The sequence below is a fragment of the Myotis lucifugus genome, unplaced genomic scaffold (genome assembly GCF_000147115.1).
Source record: "Myotis lucifugus unplaced genomic scaffold, Myoluc2.0 scaffold_26, whole genome shotgun sequence".
Lineage (NCBI taxonomy): Eukaryota > Metazoa > Chordata > Mammalia > Chiroptera > Vespertilionidae > Myotis > Myotis lucifugus.
In genome coordinates this window covers 4,236,623-4,256,785 of record NW_005871074.1, presented here as the reverse complement: position 1 = coordinate 4,256,785, position 20,163 = coordinate 4,236,623, and the positions used below count along the sequence as shown (strand labels likewise).

Genomic DNA, 20,163 nt, shown 5'->3' with positions numbered 1-20,163 from the left:
CCATGGAGGTAAGACAAATCTCAAAACCTATTCTCAAGCAATTCAGGCGTTCAGCAACAGTCATCGTGTAGTTTTTGTGGATACCAAGAGCTGTTGCCAAATCAAATGGACGGAAGTGGGAACTGATTTTCCGCATAAGCAAACTGCAGACTGCATTGATTGTGTAGAAAAAGTATGTGCAAAAATGAACACTCATCTGCTCTATACGCCCTGAATCAAGTCTATGGAATTACTTCTAAAGGAACAGGAAGACTCTCTGCCTTCTGACTTATTGCTGTATTAGCATTATATGCTAAGCATCCAATCTATCACTTTCCTTGGAGATAAGAATACCATAAATTTAATCTGATTTTGAACAATACGCTTTGGAATGAGTTTGAGCAAATCCAAGAATTTTATTTCTTAGAAGAACCTGGTTGAATAACAATCAACCCTCTACTGTAGCTTCAAAAATACATATATCATTTGTTCCATTGATTAGATTAGAAGATGGAAAGACAGATTTCTTTTGTTTTACTTTGGTATTTGCTCATAATGTGATGTGACCTTTTTTCTATATTTGTTCTTTTTTTAAAATTTTTTATTGATTAAGTTATTACATATGTGTCCTTTCCCCCACATTTATATTTGTTCTTATTGAGACGAAAATTCACAGACAGTTTGTCTAACATTAAGTATCACTTCTTCCAACTGACCCTGACCTGCAGCTCCCCATCTCCCCACTTCCACACCTGGGTATGGATTTCCTCTCAGGCTCTCATATGGGACCCTGTCCCCATCTCTTTGACTGCCCTTATCTGTTTGTGTTGTGATTATCTTTTTGTAAGGACAGTGACCACATTTTGATAATTTTATCTCTAATGTTTAGCACAGTGCCCAGCTCATAAAGGGCTCTCATAAAATATCTGTTAAACTGAACCTACTATAGGATCAGACTGAAGTGTTCAGTAAAAACTGTATCAAAGAGAATTTCATATAGTCAACTGATTTGCCAACTACAGGTCAATATTGAACTTCTTTTATTTTTTTAGTTTACGACAGATTCTCTTCTGTAGACTCCTAAGTAACTTTTTTTATAGGGGCTCCCAGCACCCTCCTCACAGACTCCTTCCCCTAAATAGAAATCTTTACCATTGTGTTGAGAATTTGAAAAGACTCTAAAACTCTTTAATGATAAGTCTATTACCTCAAATTTAAACCCTGTTACTGAAATACCAGTTTACTTAGGGTTCAATAAAGTAGTACAATCTAGTAACCACGACTTCTACACAGCATCAGTAAAATAAAAACTGCCCTAATGATAAACTTACTATACTGTGAAAATCGTAAGATATTTACTATATAATTTACCATAAAGTCATGTATTTTGAAAATCAAAATTTAGTGTTCATTGTATTTTTTATATTCTAATTGAACAAATTATTTCCCATTTTTTGGTGGGATGCTAAATATATTCAAAGATATTTACAGAACCCCCAATTTCTGGTTATTTAGGATTTGCTAAATTTATAAACCATTATAAATGGTTTTTTGGTTTTATAAATGTATGGTCAAGTTATAAATCATCCTTAAGCACTCTTTCTCTTTTTTTCTTTCTTTCTTTCCTTCCTTCCTTCCTTCCTTCCTTCCTTCCTTCCTTCCTTCCTTCCTCCCTCCCTCCCTCCCTCCCTCCCTCCCTCCCTCTCTTCCTCTCTCCCTCCCTTCCTCCCTTCCTTTCTTTCATTAATTTTCATCAGGCCTTCCCTTGATGAGTTAGGAGAAGGGAAACAAAGTCCACTTCTGATATTTCCTTTCTCTTTAGTCATCATGCTACAATGACATATTTGGACAATTTTAAATACCTTGTCTAAAAAGGAAGTGTCCTTTTTGTCTTTTTGCTTTACCTCAGTACTAGTTTTCGTTATTATCTGAAATGATTTCTTTGGTGTCTATATTTATAAATACCAAGTAATCAAAATACCAACAACTAGACATTGAGGAATATCAGCGGGGTTTAGTGTTAGATATTCAGACCTTTGCTCTCACTCTGAACAAACTGGAGTTGGCAGTGTGAACACTAGCTCAAAGAGTGCTGGTGTTTGTCTACAGGATTATATTGCAAACACAGACTTTTATCACCCCTTTGCCTGTTCAGCATTCTGGCTGGACCTCACCCACTCACTGGCTGAGAATCTGTGTTGTAGATTATTCTTTCCCAAATGTACTGTTACTATTAGTCTGCATTTTTCCAAGATGACCCTCATTCTGTTATCTGCCTTTAAGGGAAATTCCTAGAAGTTTGTATATGCTTTTCTAATTTGTGTTTCAGTGTTTTTTTATGACATCATCTGCAAAAGACATTTATTTTCTCGAGGGAATGTCTTCTTCAACATCATTTAAAAAAATCAAATATAAAATGTTCCAATAGCATTTCCTTTATAGCCAACCACATACCTCCCTATCTCCGTTCAGCTAATACATATCATCCCTTTTCTTTTTTATGATGATCTGGAGACTCTCAATTCATGAGATAAAAGGATACACTTGGTGGCCACACTGGACTCATGGGCAAATACTGAGGGGAAAAAATCCAAGTTGCCCTGGCCCTCCAATGTTGTCTTTCAGTGTCTAAGACACAGAATCCCAATAATGAGGATGGCAGTGTTTATGGATTAACCCATCCTTGCTTGAACCTTGTGGTGCCCTTCCCAAAGCTCTGTTTGCACAGCTTGTTCTGAAATGCTCATCTGTACACCAAAACCCTGCCATTGTTTATTCTACATGATGTATCTGTAAGTTTGGGGTCAAACAATTCAATGGGATATGGGATCAATCCACATCCCATACATCTCCACATCGTGCTTGACACAATGACATATTGACTGCTAATGTGTGGTTGGGTCTTCCTCTCCAGAGAATGTCTTTTCCTGTCTCATCAAACAAAACTTTGTAAATTCAGGACTTTGCCATTTTATCTACTCCACCAGCTGCATTTGTTTGAAGAAACACCTAAATATTCACATTTTACTTATATCATTCAAAATACATTTAAAAAAACTGTGCATTGTATTTTTAAATAGACTATATGCTTCTCAAAGTGAGCGCTGCAGACCCTTTTTTTTTTTTTTTCGGTCTCTGCTTCTGACTAGTTGAGGTCCCTCATTATACATTCCCTTAGTTCCCTAAATATATTTCACAGCCCTTGACACACCTATACCTACAATGAAATTAATTACTTGAAATGCATTTATTACTTGCAATAGCCTATAGACTCCATGGAAGCAGAGACCAACATGGTTTTGTTCATGACTTCATGTTAGGCACCAGCGCAGAGCCCTCTTCAAAGGAGCTCTAACTATACATGGCTCTCTGGCTGATTTTAGAACAAAGAAAGCAAAGCTATTGAGACTACTTAGTCAATGCACCTGATTTTAGACAAACCTGCACCTAAATTGGTTCCTATAAAAACAAAAGGATTTCCTCCAATCAATTAGTGAGTGAAAGTCAAAATGGGTTAATATATCCCTAGAAGCACACAGCAGGATCCTAGATACACGAGGCACACAGAAGAAATGGAAGACATGGTCCTCTGAAGAGCTGATGATCTTGACCTAAGACACAAAAGTCCACCTACTCTCTCTGACAAATGCTTCTGTATCTGTTAACTGTCACAGCATTTAAAAACAGAAGGGCCATAGGTAAGTGTCACACTCATTCTGAAGAATGAACTCTTCCAGGGCTGGAGTTAGAGCACAATTAGCAGTCTGTTCTTAAGGACAAGTTCTAACTCAATATATATCCCTTGTGTCTAGTCCACATTTCTCTTTCTACTGCCAAGATAACTGGGCTGCAGGACACAATTATGAATTTGAATCACCATGTCCCTTTCATTATGCTAATCTAGCTGCTAATAAGTATTATACTTTTAATCAATATGATGCCAGGATTTTATGAAACTTTAACCTTAGCTAGTGTTTTTTAGTTTCTCTCCCCATTTTACCTAGTCCTTGACTTTCTCTAGCCTGTGCGGAAATCTTCTCTAAACATCTGCTGTGTTTATGGTGTCCCTGTCCTGCTCCAGAACATGCTATGACTCCCTACTAGCTATCAGTGTCCCAAATCCTCCACCTGGCCTCTGGGGCTCAGAAACTGGCTCAATGTCTAACTCAGTGTTTTGTTTTACTTCTCAGAATGGAGCTGCTGGTTTAGATGTGCATGCCACCGGGTCTCACAGACACCATTACTGCAATCTCAGTGCCTATCTGCTATATAAAAAAGACTCCATAAATACTGGCCACGTTTATAAAGTCTTCTCCACCTTATTCCAATCGTTTCTTTTCCTTCTTTAAATTCTCGTTACCATAATAATCAGCACAGTGCCACTTGTGATGTATTCACTCTAATTGATTCACTATTTCAGCTACTTAATTTTCCTAAACAGACTAAGTCCTCTGGGAAAGAGACCATGCATAGATGTAGCTGTTCTATAAACAGATGTTAATTAATATTTCATTTATTGAGTTTAATTTAACATTTGTTGTGACCTAAAATCTACAGTTATATATTTTTCATAATTGTCTCCTATAATGATACAACATAGGCCATTATATATACTACATAGTTTCATAAAAACTAACTATAAAACATCATAAGCTCATGCATGTTTGAAGACACCTCCCATCTTCCCAAGACTTGTTGCTTTTTGTTTTTGGGGGTTTTTTTTGCATAAAAGGACTATAATGAACAGAGCTTTGCAGGATCTGTCCAATGCAAAGCCATAAAGCTAGCTGGTGGCCCTGCCGAACCAAATAAAAGCTGCTAGTGTTAAATAAGATGAGGAATTGGGGATTAAATATGATAATACAGTCTGTTAAGGCAGGTGTTTATATTTTTCCAATGTCTACAGTGAGAATGTAATACTACCATGTACTTTTTATTATAAGAAAAAAAAATCGTGCTTTTGCCAGAGTTAGAAGTACTTTAGCAGAAATGAATTCATTTAATTTCACTAACTTCCTGGGAAGAAATTTGGAGAACATATTAGCTCTATGTTATGAATTAAGATACTGTCCAGGGACTTGAAGTGAAAGGGCTCACGACTGTTTACCAAAATTGGTAGTAAAAACTCTAGTCCCCTCATGGGGAAGCCGCATCTGTCCATGGGACAACATAATGGGTTTATAAATGTGGTCTGGTATGAAATCATTTCTAGGTTTTTTTAAAAAAATCACATCAACATATTCCAAAATAGTTCTCTACTAAAACTGTTTGGAAAAACAGACATACAAGAATGAGGTGGTGGGGGAGGGGGGGTAGTTGGAGAAAAATTGGGCAATGTCATGGTCAACTGTCTTATTTCTTTGAACCATATGCCTACACAGGGCATCAAAGGGTAAAGGATGAAACATTTCTTTTCTCATCTTCATATAATAGTCACTATTTTTTCCTCGGGATAAATTTTAAATTACTAGAGAGGGAAGAGAAATATAAAAGATGAAAATGACCACTTAAATTTCCACAGTCCCCAGGGGCAAAGCCAAGTAACCAGCAAACCTCCCCTCAGAGAAGTGTTTAACTGTTTTATGGGGAATCCATTGGGAACACCCTGTGCTAACGGGAGAGACAAAAGGGATTTGCTGTAAAGTCTTCAGCTTCAACGCCCAAGAAGACAACCGTGGATTAGGTGACCAGAGAGACCACTTGGAAACGCCCCTGCCTGTGGTGCTTCTGAGTCATGGCTTCAGGCAGGAGTAAAGCTGATTTTCAATGACGTAGCTCATGCTTCAGCAATGTTTTGCTATAGACAGATGGTCCATATGGAAACTATGAACTGGCTTCACGTTCAAGACTGTGATGAGCCAAAGCAACATTTCCATGTTTTCTGCTTCTAGTCAAGTGGTCTAGTTTACAACAGATTATCCTCAGACATGGTATCTTATGTGTCCTGGTTTTCAATTCTGAGTTGTGATTATTTTTAATGCTATAAAATTTTAAAGACACACTTTGATTTAACAAAAGGCCTGAAATATTTTGGGTGTTAACTATATTCCAATACTTCACTTAAGGTACTGGCTTGCTTTGATGCCTCAGTAAACACATGGTCCAAAGAGCAGGGGGGAGGGGGAGGGGGAGCTTATCAAAATCATAAGCATCAAAAAGTTTCTTCCCAACAAGATCCAGTAATAAGCTTAAACACTTTCTGAGACATTCTAATTACAAAAAATCAAAATCAAAGAATGAAGCCAATTTGCTGAGAACTAGCAAATAACATAACCCACTACCAGTGGTCGGCAAATTCATTAGTCAACAGAGCCAAATATCAACAGTACAATGATTGAAATTTCTTTTGAGAGCCAAATTTTTTAAACTTAAACTATATAGGTAGGTACATTGTTATTAACTTAATTAGGGTACTCCTAAGGCTTAGGAAGAACCACACTCAAGGGGCCAAAGAGCCGCATGTGGCTCATGAGCCACAGTTTGCCGACCACGGCTTAGACAATGAGTTTGGGGGATACAGGGTGTTCAGTCACGGTTTGCTGCTTTAATAATTATTAGAGAAATAACAAGCATTTGTTTCTGGATTTTTTTTTTTCTGGATTGAGCTTAAAATTTATAGGTGAAAAACTATAGGTGAAAAAATTGCAGTTGTTGGCACAATACCAAAGTGGAACAAACGAACAACACTTCCGTGATTGCATGTTTTGTATAGCACGTGGGAGGGCTGCAGAATCGCTGAAATTAACATGTGGAAAATAGCTGCACTGGCTCCTTAGAGGTATTTGGAAACGATCACATGTACTCGCTCAGCTTGTAAATCTTTGCAAAGGCTCTGATGAAAAATGATCATGTTTCTTTATTATAATTAAAATATAGTGGTCTCAGATGTTTTTCTAAAGGAGTAAAAATATGAGACATAGATAATATGAGCACTTTGTTTAAAAAGGAAAAGAACTTAAGGAACTATAATTTAAATGTTTTTCAAGGAGATTTATTAAAATATGATTGGATTGTATGCCTGAGATTAGTACAGAATAACAAGATGTCCCCATATAATAAATAGAACTCATATTTTATAGATTATAATTCTCAGCTTCTGGTATTTTTTATTTTGATCTGAGAAAACCTTAAAGAAAACTCTAAAATTTATGCCTCCTGACTCACTATGATAAGTATAGGAGTGCCATGCTTGTGTTGTATGTACACCAAGTCGTCAGAACCAAAGACTAAAACTGAACCATTTTAATTCTTTGCTCTAGGTATATAGATTTGAATATACTGATCAAAAAGTAAAACTCTAAGATTAATTTTAAAACAATAAACACTGATAGTCATGTGAAATAATTCAAACCTGAAATATATTTTTCTACACATTCTTTCATTTTTATCTTGCTTTAAATTTTTGAAAAGACTTTTACCTATTAACTTTATTTTGGCTTATAATCATTACCTATCTCTATCAAAGAGATGTTTAACAATCGAGGTGATTCCTACTCTTTTATTCACTCCGACAGGTGATTTTGACTTTTATAACTTGTCTGATGGATAAAATCAGCTATACAACCAACACAACTTGTCTTCTCCCAGAACTGCTTCTACTCTTAAAAGAAAAGATTTTGAGGGGAAAAAGCAGTTCTGGGAAGTACCTGTTCATGAGGTTACATGAGACACTCTGCAGACAGCCCACCTCTAGAACAGCACAGGGAACAGTGAAACATTTCTTACAAAGTGGCATTTTTGTCCGGTGTTATGATTGTAAAACATGTGTCTTTTGAGATGTACTTTATTACTTACAAACAATGCAGGTTTTTTTAGAACTGGCACATAAATATTTGTATACTACTTACATGATGTGTGGGATTGGCCTTCTTAATAATTTCGTGGGTTTTTCCCCCCCATTTTGCTAATTACTTTATTAGCTCTTTAACAAACTCGCCCTTCTTTGTCAACACTTAAGTCACAAGCTAATATTCTGGAGCAGAAGGCAATGTTTATGATGGCGTGTTTTTTTCTCATGTAGGACAAGCAGTGCTACTTTAGAACAGTGGGACTCCACTATTGGTCATCATTTCAGTGCAAGCGTAAATTTCCCTGTACAACATGTGGCCTAAATATCAAGAGTTTAACTTAAATGCATGGCTCAATAAACACGTGCTTTTTAATGAGACCTGTTAATATTAACTACAAGATTTAAATATTTAATGTACTGATAATATTATTGTTTTAGTCTGCCTATTGAGAGAGAATAACTGTGATACTTCTGAATGGTGCATCAACTCCTTCAGGTGATAGGACAGAATGCTATTATAAATATATCTATAAAGAACTGCAGTGCATAAAAGAACATTCTGCCTTCTTCACACAATGCTGCTACAACACTAAATCCATTTCCAAACACATGCAGGTTTTTTTTTATCATTAGCGAGATCAATCTAAATTCCACTTAGAAAAATAGTTATGGAACAGTAAGTTACTATCAAGTTACTATAAGAGCTATGTTTGTAAAAAATCTTCTGTACTTCTATATCTTTTCGTTATCCTATTCGTTTTGCTGGTGATCACTGGGGTAAAAAACAACATTATCTTTCAGCTTAATTCACACATTGGATGGAGAAGTAGGTACCAATAGTTAGAGGTCTCTATGATATTTGCACATCTCTTCTAGGTAACAATGATGAAAACCATGAAGAAAGCAACTTTATAAACATGAAGGCAAAAAGGAAAAACAATCGTAAAAATAAAAAAGCACAATTCTGAATATAACAGAGATGACAAATGGTGTGAACTTTTGAAAACAAATAAAAAGCATTATTCAACAGGATGCAATGAAATTGGAAAAAGAAGCAACAGTACATCATGAGACACAGAGTCATCTGAAAGAAGCAGTTATGGACATAAGCCACAGAGAGGATTTTTTTTCCTTACTTGCACAAGTATCTTGAGGGGTTTGAAAGGTCTTTCACCATGAAGCACTCGCCTCCATTCACACAGAAAGTTTTCTCCTTCTCTGCACATTTTACAAGATGGCTTGTTCCGGTGGTAGATGTAGATGTAGCTGGATGGAAGATAAAGAAGGGGAAAGGTTTAGAGCTATCTTCCCCCTTTCTAGGCATCCTTTAATCTTAAATTTCTTAAGAGGAAGAGGTCAAAGAATGTGCAACAGACTCCACTAAACTTTCAGGCTTAATAAACAACAGCAAAGAAGTTAAATAATTTCTGGGTGTAGTTAAACAGATCTATATATATAAAAGCCTAAGTAACCATTACAATAGGTTGACTGGTTGCTATGACATCCACTGACCGCCAGGGGGAAGATGCTCAATGCAGAAGCTGCCCCCTAGTGGTCAGTGCACTCCCACAGCCAACCTCCTCAAGTCCCTCCCCCAAGACTGGAGGAGACAGCCCAATTGGCCCGATAGCTGAGGGAGTCCACCTGTACACAAATTTGTGCACTGGGCCTCTAGTACAATTATGAAAGGGTAACTATTATTAGTTAATTTAATTACAGTAATAGGAAAAGGACTCAAGATTTTTTATAACCAGTAGTTTATCTTCTAAGGAAGTTGAAAAAGAGCAGATCTATTGTCTTTAAGTAAAATGCATTTTCAGGAAGGCTCAAAGATAATGATATGAAGTCATGTCAATGCAACTCAATTTTAAATGGCAACTAATTGATAAAATTATTTATTTTAAAAATTATGTTTTATATGTATTTTGACCATATTTTTTAGATATAATATATAGCAAAAAAATACAAGGTGGCTTATTTGTTCCTTATGAAAAATTATATATTAATTGAATATATATATTATAATAGATTGGGGGGCATTATTTTCAAAATTTCCACTCTATTCTAATTTTTCATCAGAATATTTTTTGAAATGTCCAACTGCCATCATACTTTGGAGGAAATGGAAAGACAGTCTAATATTGCTAAATATGTAGACTAAGCACAATACTATTCACCCATTTTGAATCATGAGTAGAAATTAGTCTTAATTATGGTTTTTAATATCTTCATGTAATAAGGTTGATATTTACTTATCAAACTTCACAGTGATGCATCCACAGTTAGGTGCATGGATTAAAAGAAGCCAAAGTTCTCAGTCCTGACACTCGAAGGGCATTTAGTATCAGAACGTCTCCTCACATCACTGGGAACACACAGGCAATATATTCAGTCTCAACTCAAAGCAACCTAATGTACATAACGTGTATCAGGACAAAAAACAAAACCACTAGTCCAGCCAATGAAGATTCCATTTACTCTCAGAAAAAAAAAAGGCCACCTTTAGACAAAATGCTTTTCTTGTCTACTGATCATTCTTTGTGATTTTTAATCCTTGTCTTCCTTATCCTTATTTTGTTATCTGCATATGCTATTCAGATGACTGTTTACTTTTATCTAACCTGTTGTGTATTACTTTCCCATTTTCTTTTGCCTTTCTTTTGCATTTCCTTCACAAGCCCACATTTTGTTTTGACTTTTAACACAGCTTCTCCTCTAACTCTGCTTGATTTTTACTCTACCTGATAGAAACACTGATTAATCAACCTCTGAATCACTCAAGACATTTCCTGCCTCTTATTCTCCCATTTTAAAATTAGGCCTGGTTTTGGGCCATCTTGCTGTTCTCAGCATGGCTTTTGGGGGTAACAGCAAGGATAGCTGAAATGACTTGTGCTTTGCAGATAGATCTGGCCCAAATCCCACCTTCTACTAGTTTTGTGTCCTTGAGCAAGTCATTTAACCACCCAGGTGCTCAATTTTCTCATTTAGAAAACAGGGGCAATAGCTCTCTTACCGAATATTTGTAGAGATTGTAAATAATCTAGGTAAAGAAACTGGCACAAAACTGGCACTCAAAGAATAATAGCAGGTATAATACTGGGCAAGTAGATTATTTCATTCATCAAATAAAAGCTTGATAATGAAAATTTGGGGATTTCAAAGATGCATGCTATTTTTGAGTTATTAGTATGGATAATTAAAAATGGTTCATTTTTTGTATTATTATTGAAACAAAAAGTTCTTTTCAAAATGCATTTCAAGGTATCCTTCACGGGTCTACAAGCCAAACAAAAGGCACCAGGGAGAGTGAGGAGAGAGGTGATCTTAATCTTCCCTTATCAGCTATATTTTATCATCTTTATCAGGATGAGGGGATGTCATTGGCAACATTTGGTCTGTAAAATTATAGACAACATGTCTATACATCACATAACATAATTTAACATAATATTATATTTGAATGCCAAAAACTGCTTACTTAGGTGCTGTGTGTTAATATTTTCATTCACGGCAATTGCTTTTTAAAAAATATTAGGAGGAAGTTTGCCTTCAGTGTTAAAGGTTTTGTGCTTAAGACTTTCAACTGCTGACAGGATTGCATGGGATGACAAATTGGGCAGGGTGTCCTTGCTGCCCCAGGTGACAGTGCAGAAGGGACCACCTGCCCTGGGCTGTCACCACTCACGTCCCTGCGGAGGAACTCAGAGCCTCAAGTGGACCCCAGCGGTCTGAATCCCTAACAGGTTCTACCGATTACCCCTCACCCACGCTGCACAGCGAACACTGTATCAGGCTCTTTCAGAACAAATCCTGAGGCTTTTGCTAAAAATAACAAAACCAACATCCCCCCAAAAGCAGACACTCCATATAAGTTGTAAACTAACAATAAAGGTTAGCAGTGATATAAGCAAGAGACAGATGCACCATACCTCTTCCTTGGACTTTCTGATCTCGTGTTATCATATAGGCAAGATAAATCAACGTGTGCTAATACTAGAAATAATTCCTATATTTTTAGTCTTTTAGAAATATTTCCCCTTGAAATGATTATCCTTTTAATGCTATTCTGCAGCTCCAAGTTATGACACATTCATCTGAACAGTTCATAGATCATTAGTTGAAACTAGCAGTGGGCTATCCGATAGTAAAATAATTCCTGAAGACAATGAAGTAGCAACTAACTCATAAGGTCACAGACTATCGTACTTGGCCCTTTAATCTGTTAATAGCAGTGAGAACAAAAATGATCATGGAAATGTAAAGCATCAGAGAACTCCCAGATGATGCAAAGGGTGAACTGACTGGGTACAGCTGTTCTGAACCAACAGACTAACACAGGGGTACGTTGTAATTGTCAGAAGAGCCTGGATGGGGATGGTGATATGTACTCCCTTCACATTTTTGCCAGTTTATTTTATTTTTTTAATTTTCCTTAGTTGAACTAAGTGGACACTCAGTCCTAAGCAGATCTATTAATTTTGCAGTGATATTTTTTCTCTTTGACTTACACACGCTGTACTGCGAAGTCAGACCATTTGGTAATTCTGCCAGAAATTAATGAAACAGACAAAGCAGCCCCTTAAACCAAGCTGTGGCAGCCCTATTCTTCCTGGGAACTTTCAGAGGAATTTATTAGAGGTGAAGCTAAAGGTTTTGCAGATAGAATGTATCTCAATATATAAAAGAAGACCCTCCTAGGTGTCCCTAGAAGGAAGTGAAGTAGATCTCTCTTATTCAGTCCTTAATAAACCCTGCCTCCTCCGCTGTGTGAGTAGCTTGTCCTAATTTGGGAGTCTGCCATCTTCTAGTAAGTGTTAAGTCAGCGGTTCGGTTCTCAACCTGTGGGTCGCAACCCCTTTGGGGGTCGAACGACCCTTTCACAGGGGTTGCCTAAGACCATCGGAAAACACATATATAATTACATATTGTTTTTGTGATTAATCACTATGCTTTAATTATGTTTAATTTGTAACAATGAAATTGGGGGTCACCACAACATGAGGAACTGTATTAAAGGGTCGCGGCATTAGGAAGGTTGAGGACCACTGTGTTAAGTGAACAGCAATTAGGAGCATTGCAAAATAAAACTTCATTCCTTTTATGTTTTCCATGAACACACTTTCCTTAGATGTTTGCAACTCCATTATAAGGAAGAAAGTATAAATAACGGTAAAGCAGTAACTTGTTACCAGAGAATGCACTTTGGGGTGTTTCACTCTTGACCTGGTCTCTCTTGGCAATTTAGATCAGGACTAAGATTTTGGAGACTAAGATCACCATTTCCAGACTCTCCAAATCCCATAACCCACATACTGACTGACTCCCTCCCTTCCTTCCTCCCTCCCTCTCTCTCCCTCCCTTCTTCCTTCCTTTCTTCCTCCTCTCTCCTTACCTTCTTTCCACTATTCTTTAATAATTGCCTATTATGTGCAAGGCATAATGATAACAACTAGAGTTACTGAGGTTAAAAATTGTAAGACTGAACAATTCTCCCTAAAAGGAGACCTTTATAGATAAAATGTAGTGACCTAAACACTGGAGTTAGTTAAGGCTCTATTTCACCAGTTATTGTTTGTGTGACTCCTGTCCAGCTAACCTGCCTCAGTAATCTCGGTGTAAAACAGATATCTCGGGGTGGCTGTGAAGTGTGAGAAAAGTCTTCAGCTGCAATGCTGCACACAAATATATCTTACTGTTACTGTTACTAATGGTTGAATAGGGATCAAAGAGAAGCTAAAACAGGCTCTGAAATTCTTTATAATCAAGTATCAAGTGTTGTTTTTTAGTGAATTATTATTCTGTGAAATATGAAGAGAGATGGTCTAATTTGGAAGGGTAACCACTGCATGATTGTAAGCAGAAAGTATCAGTAATCTACTCAATTTAAACTTTATCACAACCGCTTGTCACTAAAACTGCCTATAAAAATAATGGAAGAACAATTCATGTTAAAAGAAAAGGAAAACCTAACATCTTAAATGTGCAATTATTTTCGACTTTCAAAATCCACATAATTCTTTAATATTTCTGACTGAACTTGCCAGTTATAGGAATTAAGTTCACTCACAATATTGTGTCATTTCAACAGTTTAAAACCTATAAAATATTAAAAAAATACTGTGATATCCATAGTATAACTTAACATTGGGGAAATTATCTTTGCATACTTTTAAAACTATATGGACTATTGTAACTGTATGACTAACCTGGTGATAAAAGCAGTTATTAAAAGTCTACCTTTTAAAAATATCCTATATAATAAAAGCCTACTATGCTAAGTGTCTGGTGGTCCAGTCGGCCATTCAACCAATCAAAGCATAATATGCTAAGGATATGCTAAGGCCGCTCAACCGCTTGCTTTGACATGCACTGACCACCAGGGGGCAGAGCTCTGACTGGTAGGTTAGTTTACTGCTGTGACTGTGTGAGACGGGCTGGACAAGCCCTGGAGCCCTCCCTCAGTCCCTCCCCAGCTGGCCAACCTCCTGTGTCCCTCCCCGGCCCATTCATGCACCGGTGGGGTCCCTTGGCCTGTACCCTCTCGCAATTTGGGACCCTTTGGGGGATGTCAGAGAGCCGGTTGCAGCCTGATCCCATAGGCCAGGCCCCCACCAGACCTCTCTCTCTATATATATGGACTAAAAATTAGGAGTTAATTAAGTATTCTCTGTTCTATTGCTAAATATCTTCCCACAAAATCACACAATATTTCCCGTAGAAGGCTAGGCTTTTGCTGCTCAAGGCAGGCTAAAAAAATAATGCTGGAAAGGAAGGCTTACTCTCTTGCTTGTTTTAAGTGGTGTTTTCCTTATCAGTGAAGTAGACAGCAGCAACAGACCAGGGCCATTACACAAATGCAAATTGCTGATAAGAAGTCACTCTATTCTTCTTTGACAATTAGCAGGAATTAGCATGATTGTACAGTGTTTAACCCCAGGAGCAATCACTAGATCCTGTCCTCCCTAAGAGAATGTCTTTTATGAGCAGTTTTTAGGACAATTCTTAATGATCTACTTGCAGGACATTAAACGAGCTCCGCAGTTTTCTCAATGAAATATAAAAAGTTAACATTTTTTATGTTCCAATATACAACTGTCACTCACTGCAACATTTCAGGTTGTTGCTTTTAAAACCTTTCCTGTGAGATCTTCAATGGCTATGGATTTAGAAATCTGCCTGCTTTCTTGCTCTTGGATCGCTCAGTTTAAAAAATCTGAAATTAGGATCCTTGCTTGGAATACAGCTCCTCTGCAATTCCATGCTGGACGCTTAGAGCTCCCACTGGCCAAAAAGTGCTTCTGGGGCTCCTGCAAGTGAAGCTCTGGAGCAGAAGCCAAGCGGAAATGCTGTGCCACCTAATGCAGCATCTACAGGTGCCACGGGAGAGACACTGGTTTTCTAAAGGGAAAGTCCAAAGCCAGACGCAGAACTACTCAAGCTCTGTCATTCGGGGTTGGCATCTTTTTTTCCTGAGTAGTAATTCAACCCTATGCTGAATAGCAAAAAGGTACTTGAAAATGGAAAAAAAAATGACAGGGGGAGATAACAGAAACCTGTGCTCACTTGGAGGTTCCCAGAGTCGATACTGTGATTTAAAGTAGCATGCTATTGCCCGGCCTGTGTGGTTCAGTGGTTGAGTATCGACCTATGAACCAGGAGGTCACAGTTCAAGGTTCAATTCCTGGTCAGGGCACATGCTTGGGTTTTGGGCTCAATCCCCAGTAGGGGGCATGCATGAGGCAGCCGATCAATGATTCTCTCTCATCATTGATTTTTCTATCTTTCCCTTTCCTTTCCTCTCTCTGAAATCAATGAAAAATATACTTAACCCCCCCCCCCAAAACCACAAACTATCTCCTTGGTCTCTCTACTGAACTCTGCTAAAGAAACAAAAAGGAAAGCCAGGATGGGTTATGATGAGATCACAAATGAAACCAGAACTTTCTAAAGTAGAATTAGGACATCGCACTTTATGGAACTAAGGTGGAAGTACTTAGAGGTTTGTAGACTACCTACAAGGTGAGTGTTGTCCAAAGAATAAGTTGACACTAAGGCCAGTGAAGATTAAATGGTTTAAACAATGAACTTGGGCTTTGGAATCATTTAAACACACATAGAATGGGGGACCAGAAAGAACCTTAACATATTTTATAGTTTAGCCCATATTTAAAAAGAGGATACAAATTGTCTCAAAAGAATAATTCTGTGGTCTTTAATAAAATACCTGTAGCTAAGATTTCACAAAAGTACACAGGAAAGGCTGCTTAAGGTCACACAGGAGAATCAGGAAATGCTGGTTTTCTATTTTATTAAATGATTTTGGGGCTGAAGCCGGTTAATAAGATTGCCTTTCGGTCTCTCTCTCACAAGCAATCTGGGCACACCCTAACATTATTTCTTCCTTCTTCAGCAGAATGAAAAGTGACCTTTGGGTACTTCTCCTCATAAAACGAAATTATAATTTTTGTTATAACACTGATCTCATTTGTAGCTAAACATAAAGCAGAGTCTTAGGTTCCCAGCAGTCGTTGAGCAAATGATATGGTACCATTAGATAGTATTATCCTTAGAAAAATAAAATTGTCAAGAAAGGTTATTTTTCCGACATACAAGTTGTTATTCATTTTCTTTCTTTTTATTTTTTTTTTCTGTCCTGACAGTGCATTTCACTCCTGACCCAGTGTAATCAGTGTGGTCTGCTGCTTCTAAGAGCAACATCTCAGTGGCATAAATGCCTTGTAGGATGTCATGATGTTACAGCTTTTCTGAAAAAGAGGGAGAGCCTCTTCCCACAGTGGATCACTGATTGGGTAAAGTTACAAGAAAGTTACATTTTGTTCCTTACAAAGGAAATAATCTAAAAAGCCAAACTCCAGAACTGCAGTCCTGCTAGACATTTTCTACTAATCACTGACAGTTTTATGAGTCTAAAATTTCCATAGCTGGGAGTTGACAAAGTTTCAAGCTATCCCTTGAATCTTTTTCCATCAATACCTATTCTAAAAGATTAAAATCCATATACAGGGTATCTCAAAAAATGTATATATATATATATATATATATATATATATATATATACACTTTAATAGCTAATAGCTCAATTTTGAAAATAAAATGTATTTTAATAAACACTGCCTTTATAATTATTCAATGTGTGTGTGCACATTTTTTGGGACACCCTATATGTATACCTATATGTATAGATCTCCTCAGGTCACAAGTAGAAGGCACACATTCTTCACTGTACTCTGCATTTTCTACCAGTATCAATTTTGTTGGGAGAAGGTTGTGTCAATGTAGAAAATGTTCATCTGTCACTTTCCAAATCAGTCAAATGTTTTGAGGACCCAACAGAACAAAGAGGGCTGAGCAAAGATTCAGTCATTTGGCGAACTCTAATTTAGAAATGGAAGTAGATGAAAGGTAAAAAATATAGAAACTCTAAGGCAAATTCATTTCAAAAAAATTTGTAAAATTATGGCATAGCCAAAAATAACAGCCATATGGTCATTTCAATAGATATAGAATTAACATTTGATGAGGTTAAGAATCTGTTTCTATAAAACCATCTGTCAAATATTCTTATCCCTAAAATCAAACCTGAATTTAATCAAACATCCAGATACAACTACTAATTTACAGGAAGTGTACAGGTCAGAAGAACATATTAAAAGACACCTTAAAATGCAATTGGCAAACCCAGGCTATACTATTATTCAACATTGCTCTAACCAATGCAATAAGGTAGGAATAAGAAATTGTGGTAAAACCATAGAAAACGAGAAGATAAAATAATCATAATTTGAAGATGATATGACTGGATACTAGTATTCACTAGCAACCCAAGAATTTCACAAGAAAACCCAATGAAATAAAGGGATTATATTCACAATGACAAAAGGAAATGTAAATCAATTAGGCCTGCCAGGTGTGAATCTAACAATAAATATACAGAATAGGTAATATATTAAAAAGTGGAATTAGGTCTGTGCTTGGGGGAGGAGAAGGCATTCCATTAAGAGGAAAAGGAAATGAACTTGTGGAGATAGAAAAATGAATGTTCTGTTCAGTGAAGGCAGCAATTGAGTCTGACTAGGATGTGGATTATAAATACGAAGGTGAAGTTAATGAAGCTATCCAATAATAATGCATCCATACCAGAGAAGTCCTTGATAACCTGGTTGGAATGAATATTTACCATGAAGAAAGTTAGATGTTTGAGCAGGTCCATAATTAATGGATTTAAAGGTCTATTCTCTAACCTTTGAAAGGGGAGGAAATGGAGATGAAGAGACTAGTAAAGAAGCTATTACAAAGGTCTAGATAAGAGAGAAAGATTGCTCAAACTAGCACACTCATAATGGGAAAGGAGTAGGGGCCCGTGTAAGAAATAATGTATTTATATACATTCGAATTAGGTAGGAGCTAAATGCTGGAGCTCATTTGTATCTCATACCTTGTATCCCACCTCTTTCTAAGGCATTCGAACTGCTTAACACAGATTTTCTCATTACTCTCTATGCAGTCTAGGAAACACCCATGGTGGACAAAAGGACTGAGGCCCATTCTCAATATTCAATACTCCATTGTATAGTGAAGTGAAAATGTCTACGTTACAGCCAAGTCACATGATGGTTTTCTCAGGTGACTATACCACATGCCTGTTGATATAAAGGACCCCACTGCGGATAGATAGTGCCAAAGTTACACAGATGATCAAGGCAGGGATGTCCCTAAAAGTCCTGCAAGCACCTTCATGACAGAAAATGATTTCAGATAAATAATTAATCTAAACTTTCAGCATTTTGCATAAAGAGGCCTCCATAAACGTGTAGGAAAATGGGGTCTAGACAATCCAGATACAATCTCCCCAGTGTCCCAGGTTTGGGCAGGTCTCTTTGATTAGTGGCTCTCCAACACAGGAGCTTGAATATTATTTCTTAGACTGTCACCTCTGTGGCTCTAAAACACCAGAATGCCCTTTGCTACATACCATTAGCTGAATTACTGCAATTCTAGCTTTGTGTGATGGTCCTGAACATAAATAGCCAGATTCTGTTTCCATAAGCACAACATTTTCCCCACTGAGGTGAAAGGTTACTGCATATAAAGGAATGAAGCAGTAAAAGCATGTTCAAACATATGAATCTTGCTCTGCAACACTTGGCTAATTTCAGTCCTCACATTTTCCCAGAAGTCCCAGGAGTTCCTTTTTCCCAGGTTCGTGATCAGAATTGCAAAACGCCCCTCCTTGTAACGTGATGTGTTATTAAATGTGTATCTGCAGTTTTTAGGTTCCCAGCACAAATTCTCGTAACCAAGTAACACAAGGAAATCTAACTTTTTTCAATACAGTTATTGTCATTTACACATAACCAATCTGAGCAGGAATAAAACAAGGTTTTGGAGAAACACATAATTTTAAATGCTTCATCTCAAGAAAATGTTGCCCTGCCCCCAAAGGACTAAGCTGGACTCATAATATTTAGTTCATAACAGGTTTTGTTTCTCTAAAGAGCATATACTTTTTAGAGATGGAGGCAGTGGGGGAGATAATATTATAAGCAAATCCTGTGCCTTTATAGGCAATGGGCCAGAATGATAAATTAGCCTCGACTACATTATGCATAAAGCTTTCCTTAAGCCTTTGTTTTTAGTTGTTGTTGTTTTGAATTTCAGGGCCTCTATATTCCTACCTAACTGGCACCTGTTTTTCTACTGTTGGCATTAAAACGTACTGTTCAATGGAAACAGACAGGTGCACACTTTGAACTCTTTTTCTAAAATACATAGTATTTTTTAAAAACTGGAGCCATGTGCTCAGCGTCTTACTCTCATCATCTGGCCTGTCTGTTTCATGTCTATACATCATTCGGTTGTTGGAAGAACTCAATAGAAACCATCCTGCTTATACTTAAAACTGAAAAAGGCCATGTTGAATCACATCATTAAAAAAAGGTAGAGGCCAGGGTCTTGCCTGGCTATTTCCCTGCACTGCCAGAAGCAGGGAATGTGAAGAAGGTCCACACATAAGCTCTTAGTTATAATTTATTAGTTTCTTTCCTGGTGGCGATATATCTATCTGTGTATATGGACTAATAAAACACTTCCATCTCCTGGAGCTATCATAATTCAACATGGCTGAGGTCTTCCCCTTTTAAAACATAAACCATTTTGTAGACACTGCAAGTATGTGTTTAGTACAGATCTTGGTTCTTTCTATCCATCACTGAGGTGCTTCTTACCCAAAGGCTAATGAAGAAAACAAGGTAAAGCGGGAAAGCGTGGCTGTTCAGCACACCAGCTGAAAGGGAACCATGGCTCTGCAAAGCCACCTAAAAATCAAAGCACCAGATCCTAGGCACGTTGTGTAATCAATTCCTCATATTCCC

At 37.2% G+C, this 20,163-nt stretch overlaps 1 protein-coding gene across 15 annotated transcripts in view; it reads right to left on the bottom strand.

The window, feature by feature from the left end:
• NRG1 (neuregulin 1) overlaps positions 1 to 20,163 on the bottom strand; it is a 202,802-nt gene that overhangs the window by 32,028 nt on the left and 150,611 nt on the right. For 12 of the 15 annotated variants that reach the window (XM_006086206.3, XM_006086197.3, XM_023751860.1 and 9 more), the window contains one exon: positions 8,905 to 9,034. In XM_006086206.3, coding sequence (XP_006086268.1) covers positions 8,905 to 9,034 — 130 coding nt within the window. Of the gene's footprint in view, positions 1 to 8,900; positions 9,035 to 20,163 lie in introns of those variants that run through there. The other 3 variants (XM_023751862.1, XM_023751861.1, XM_023751864.1) reach the window with 3 other exon arrangements.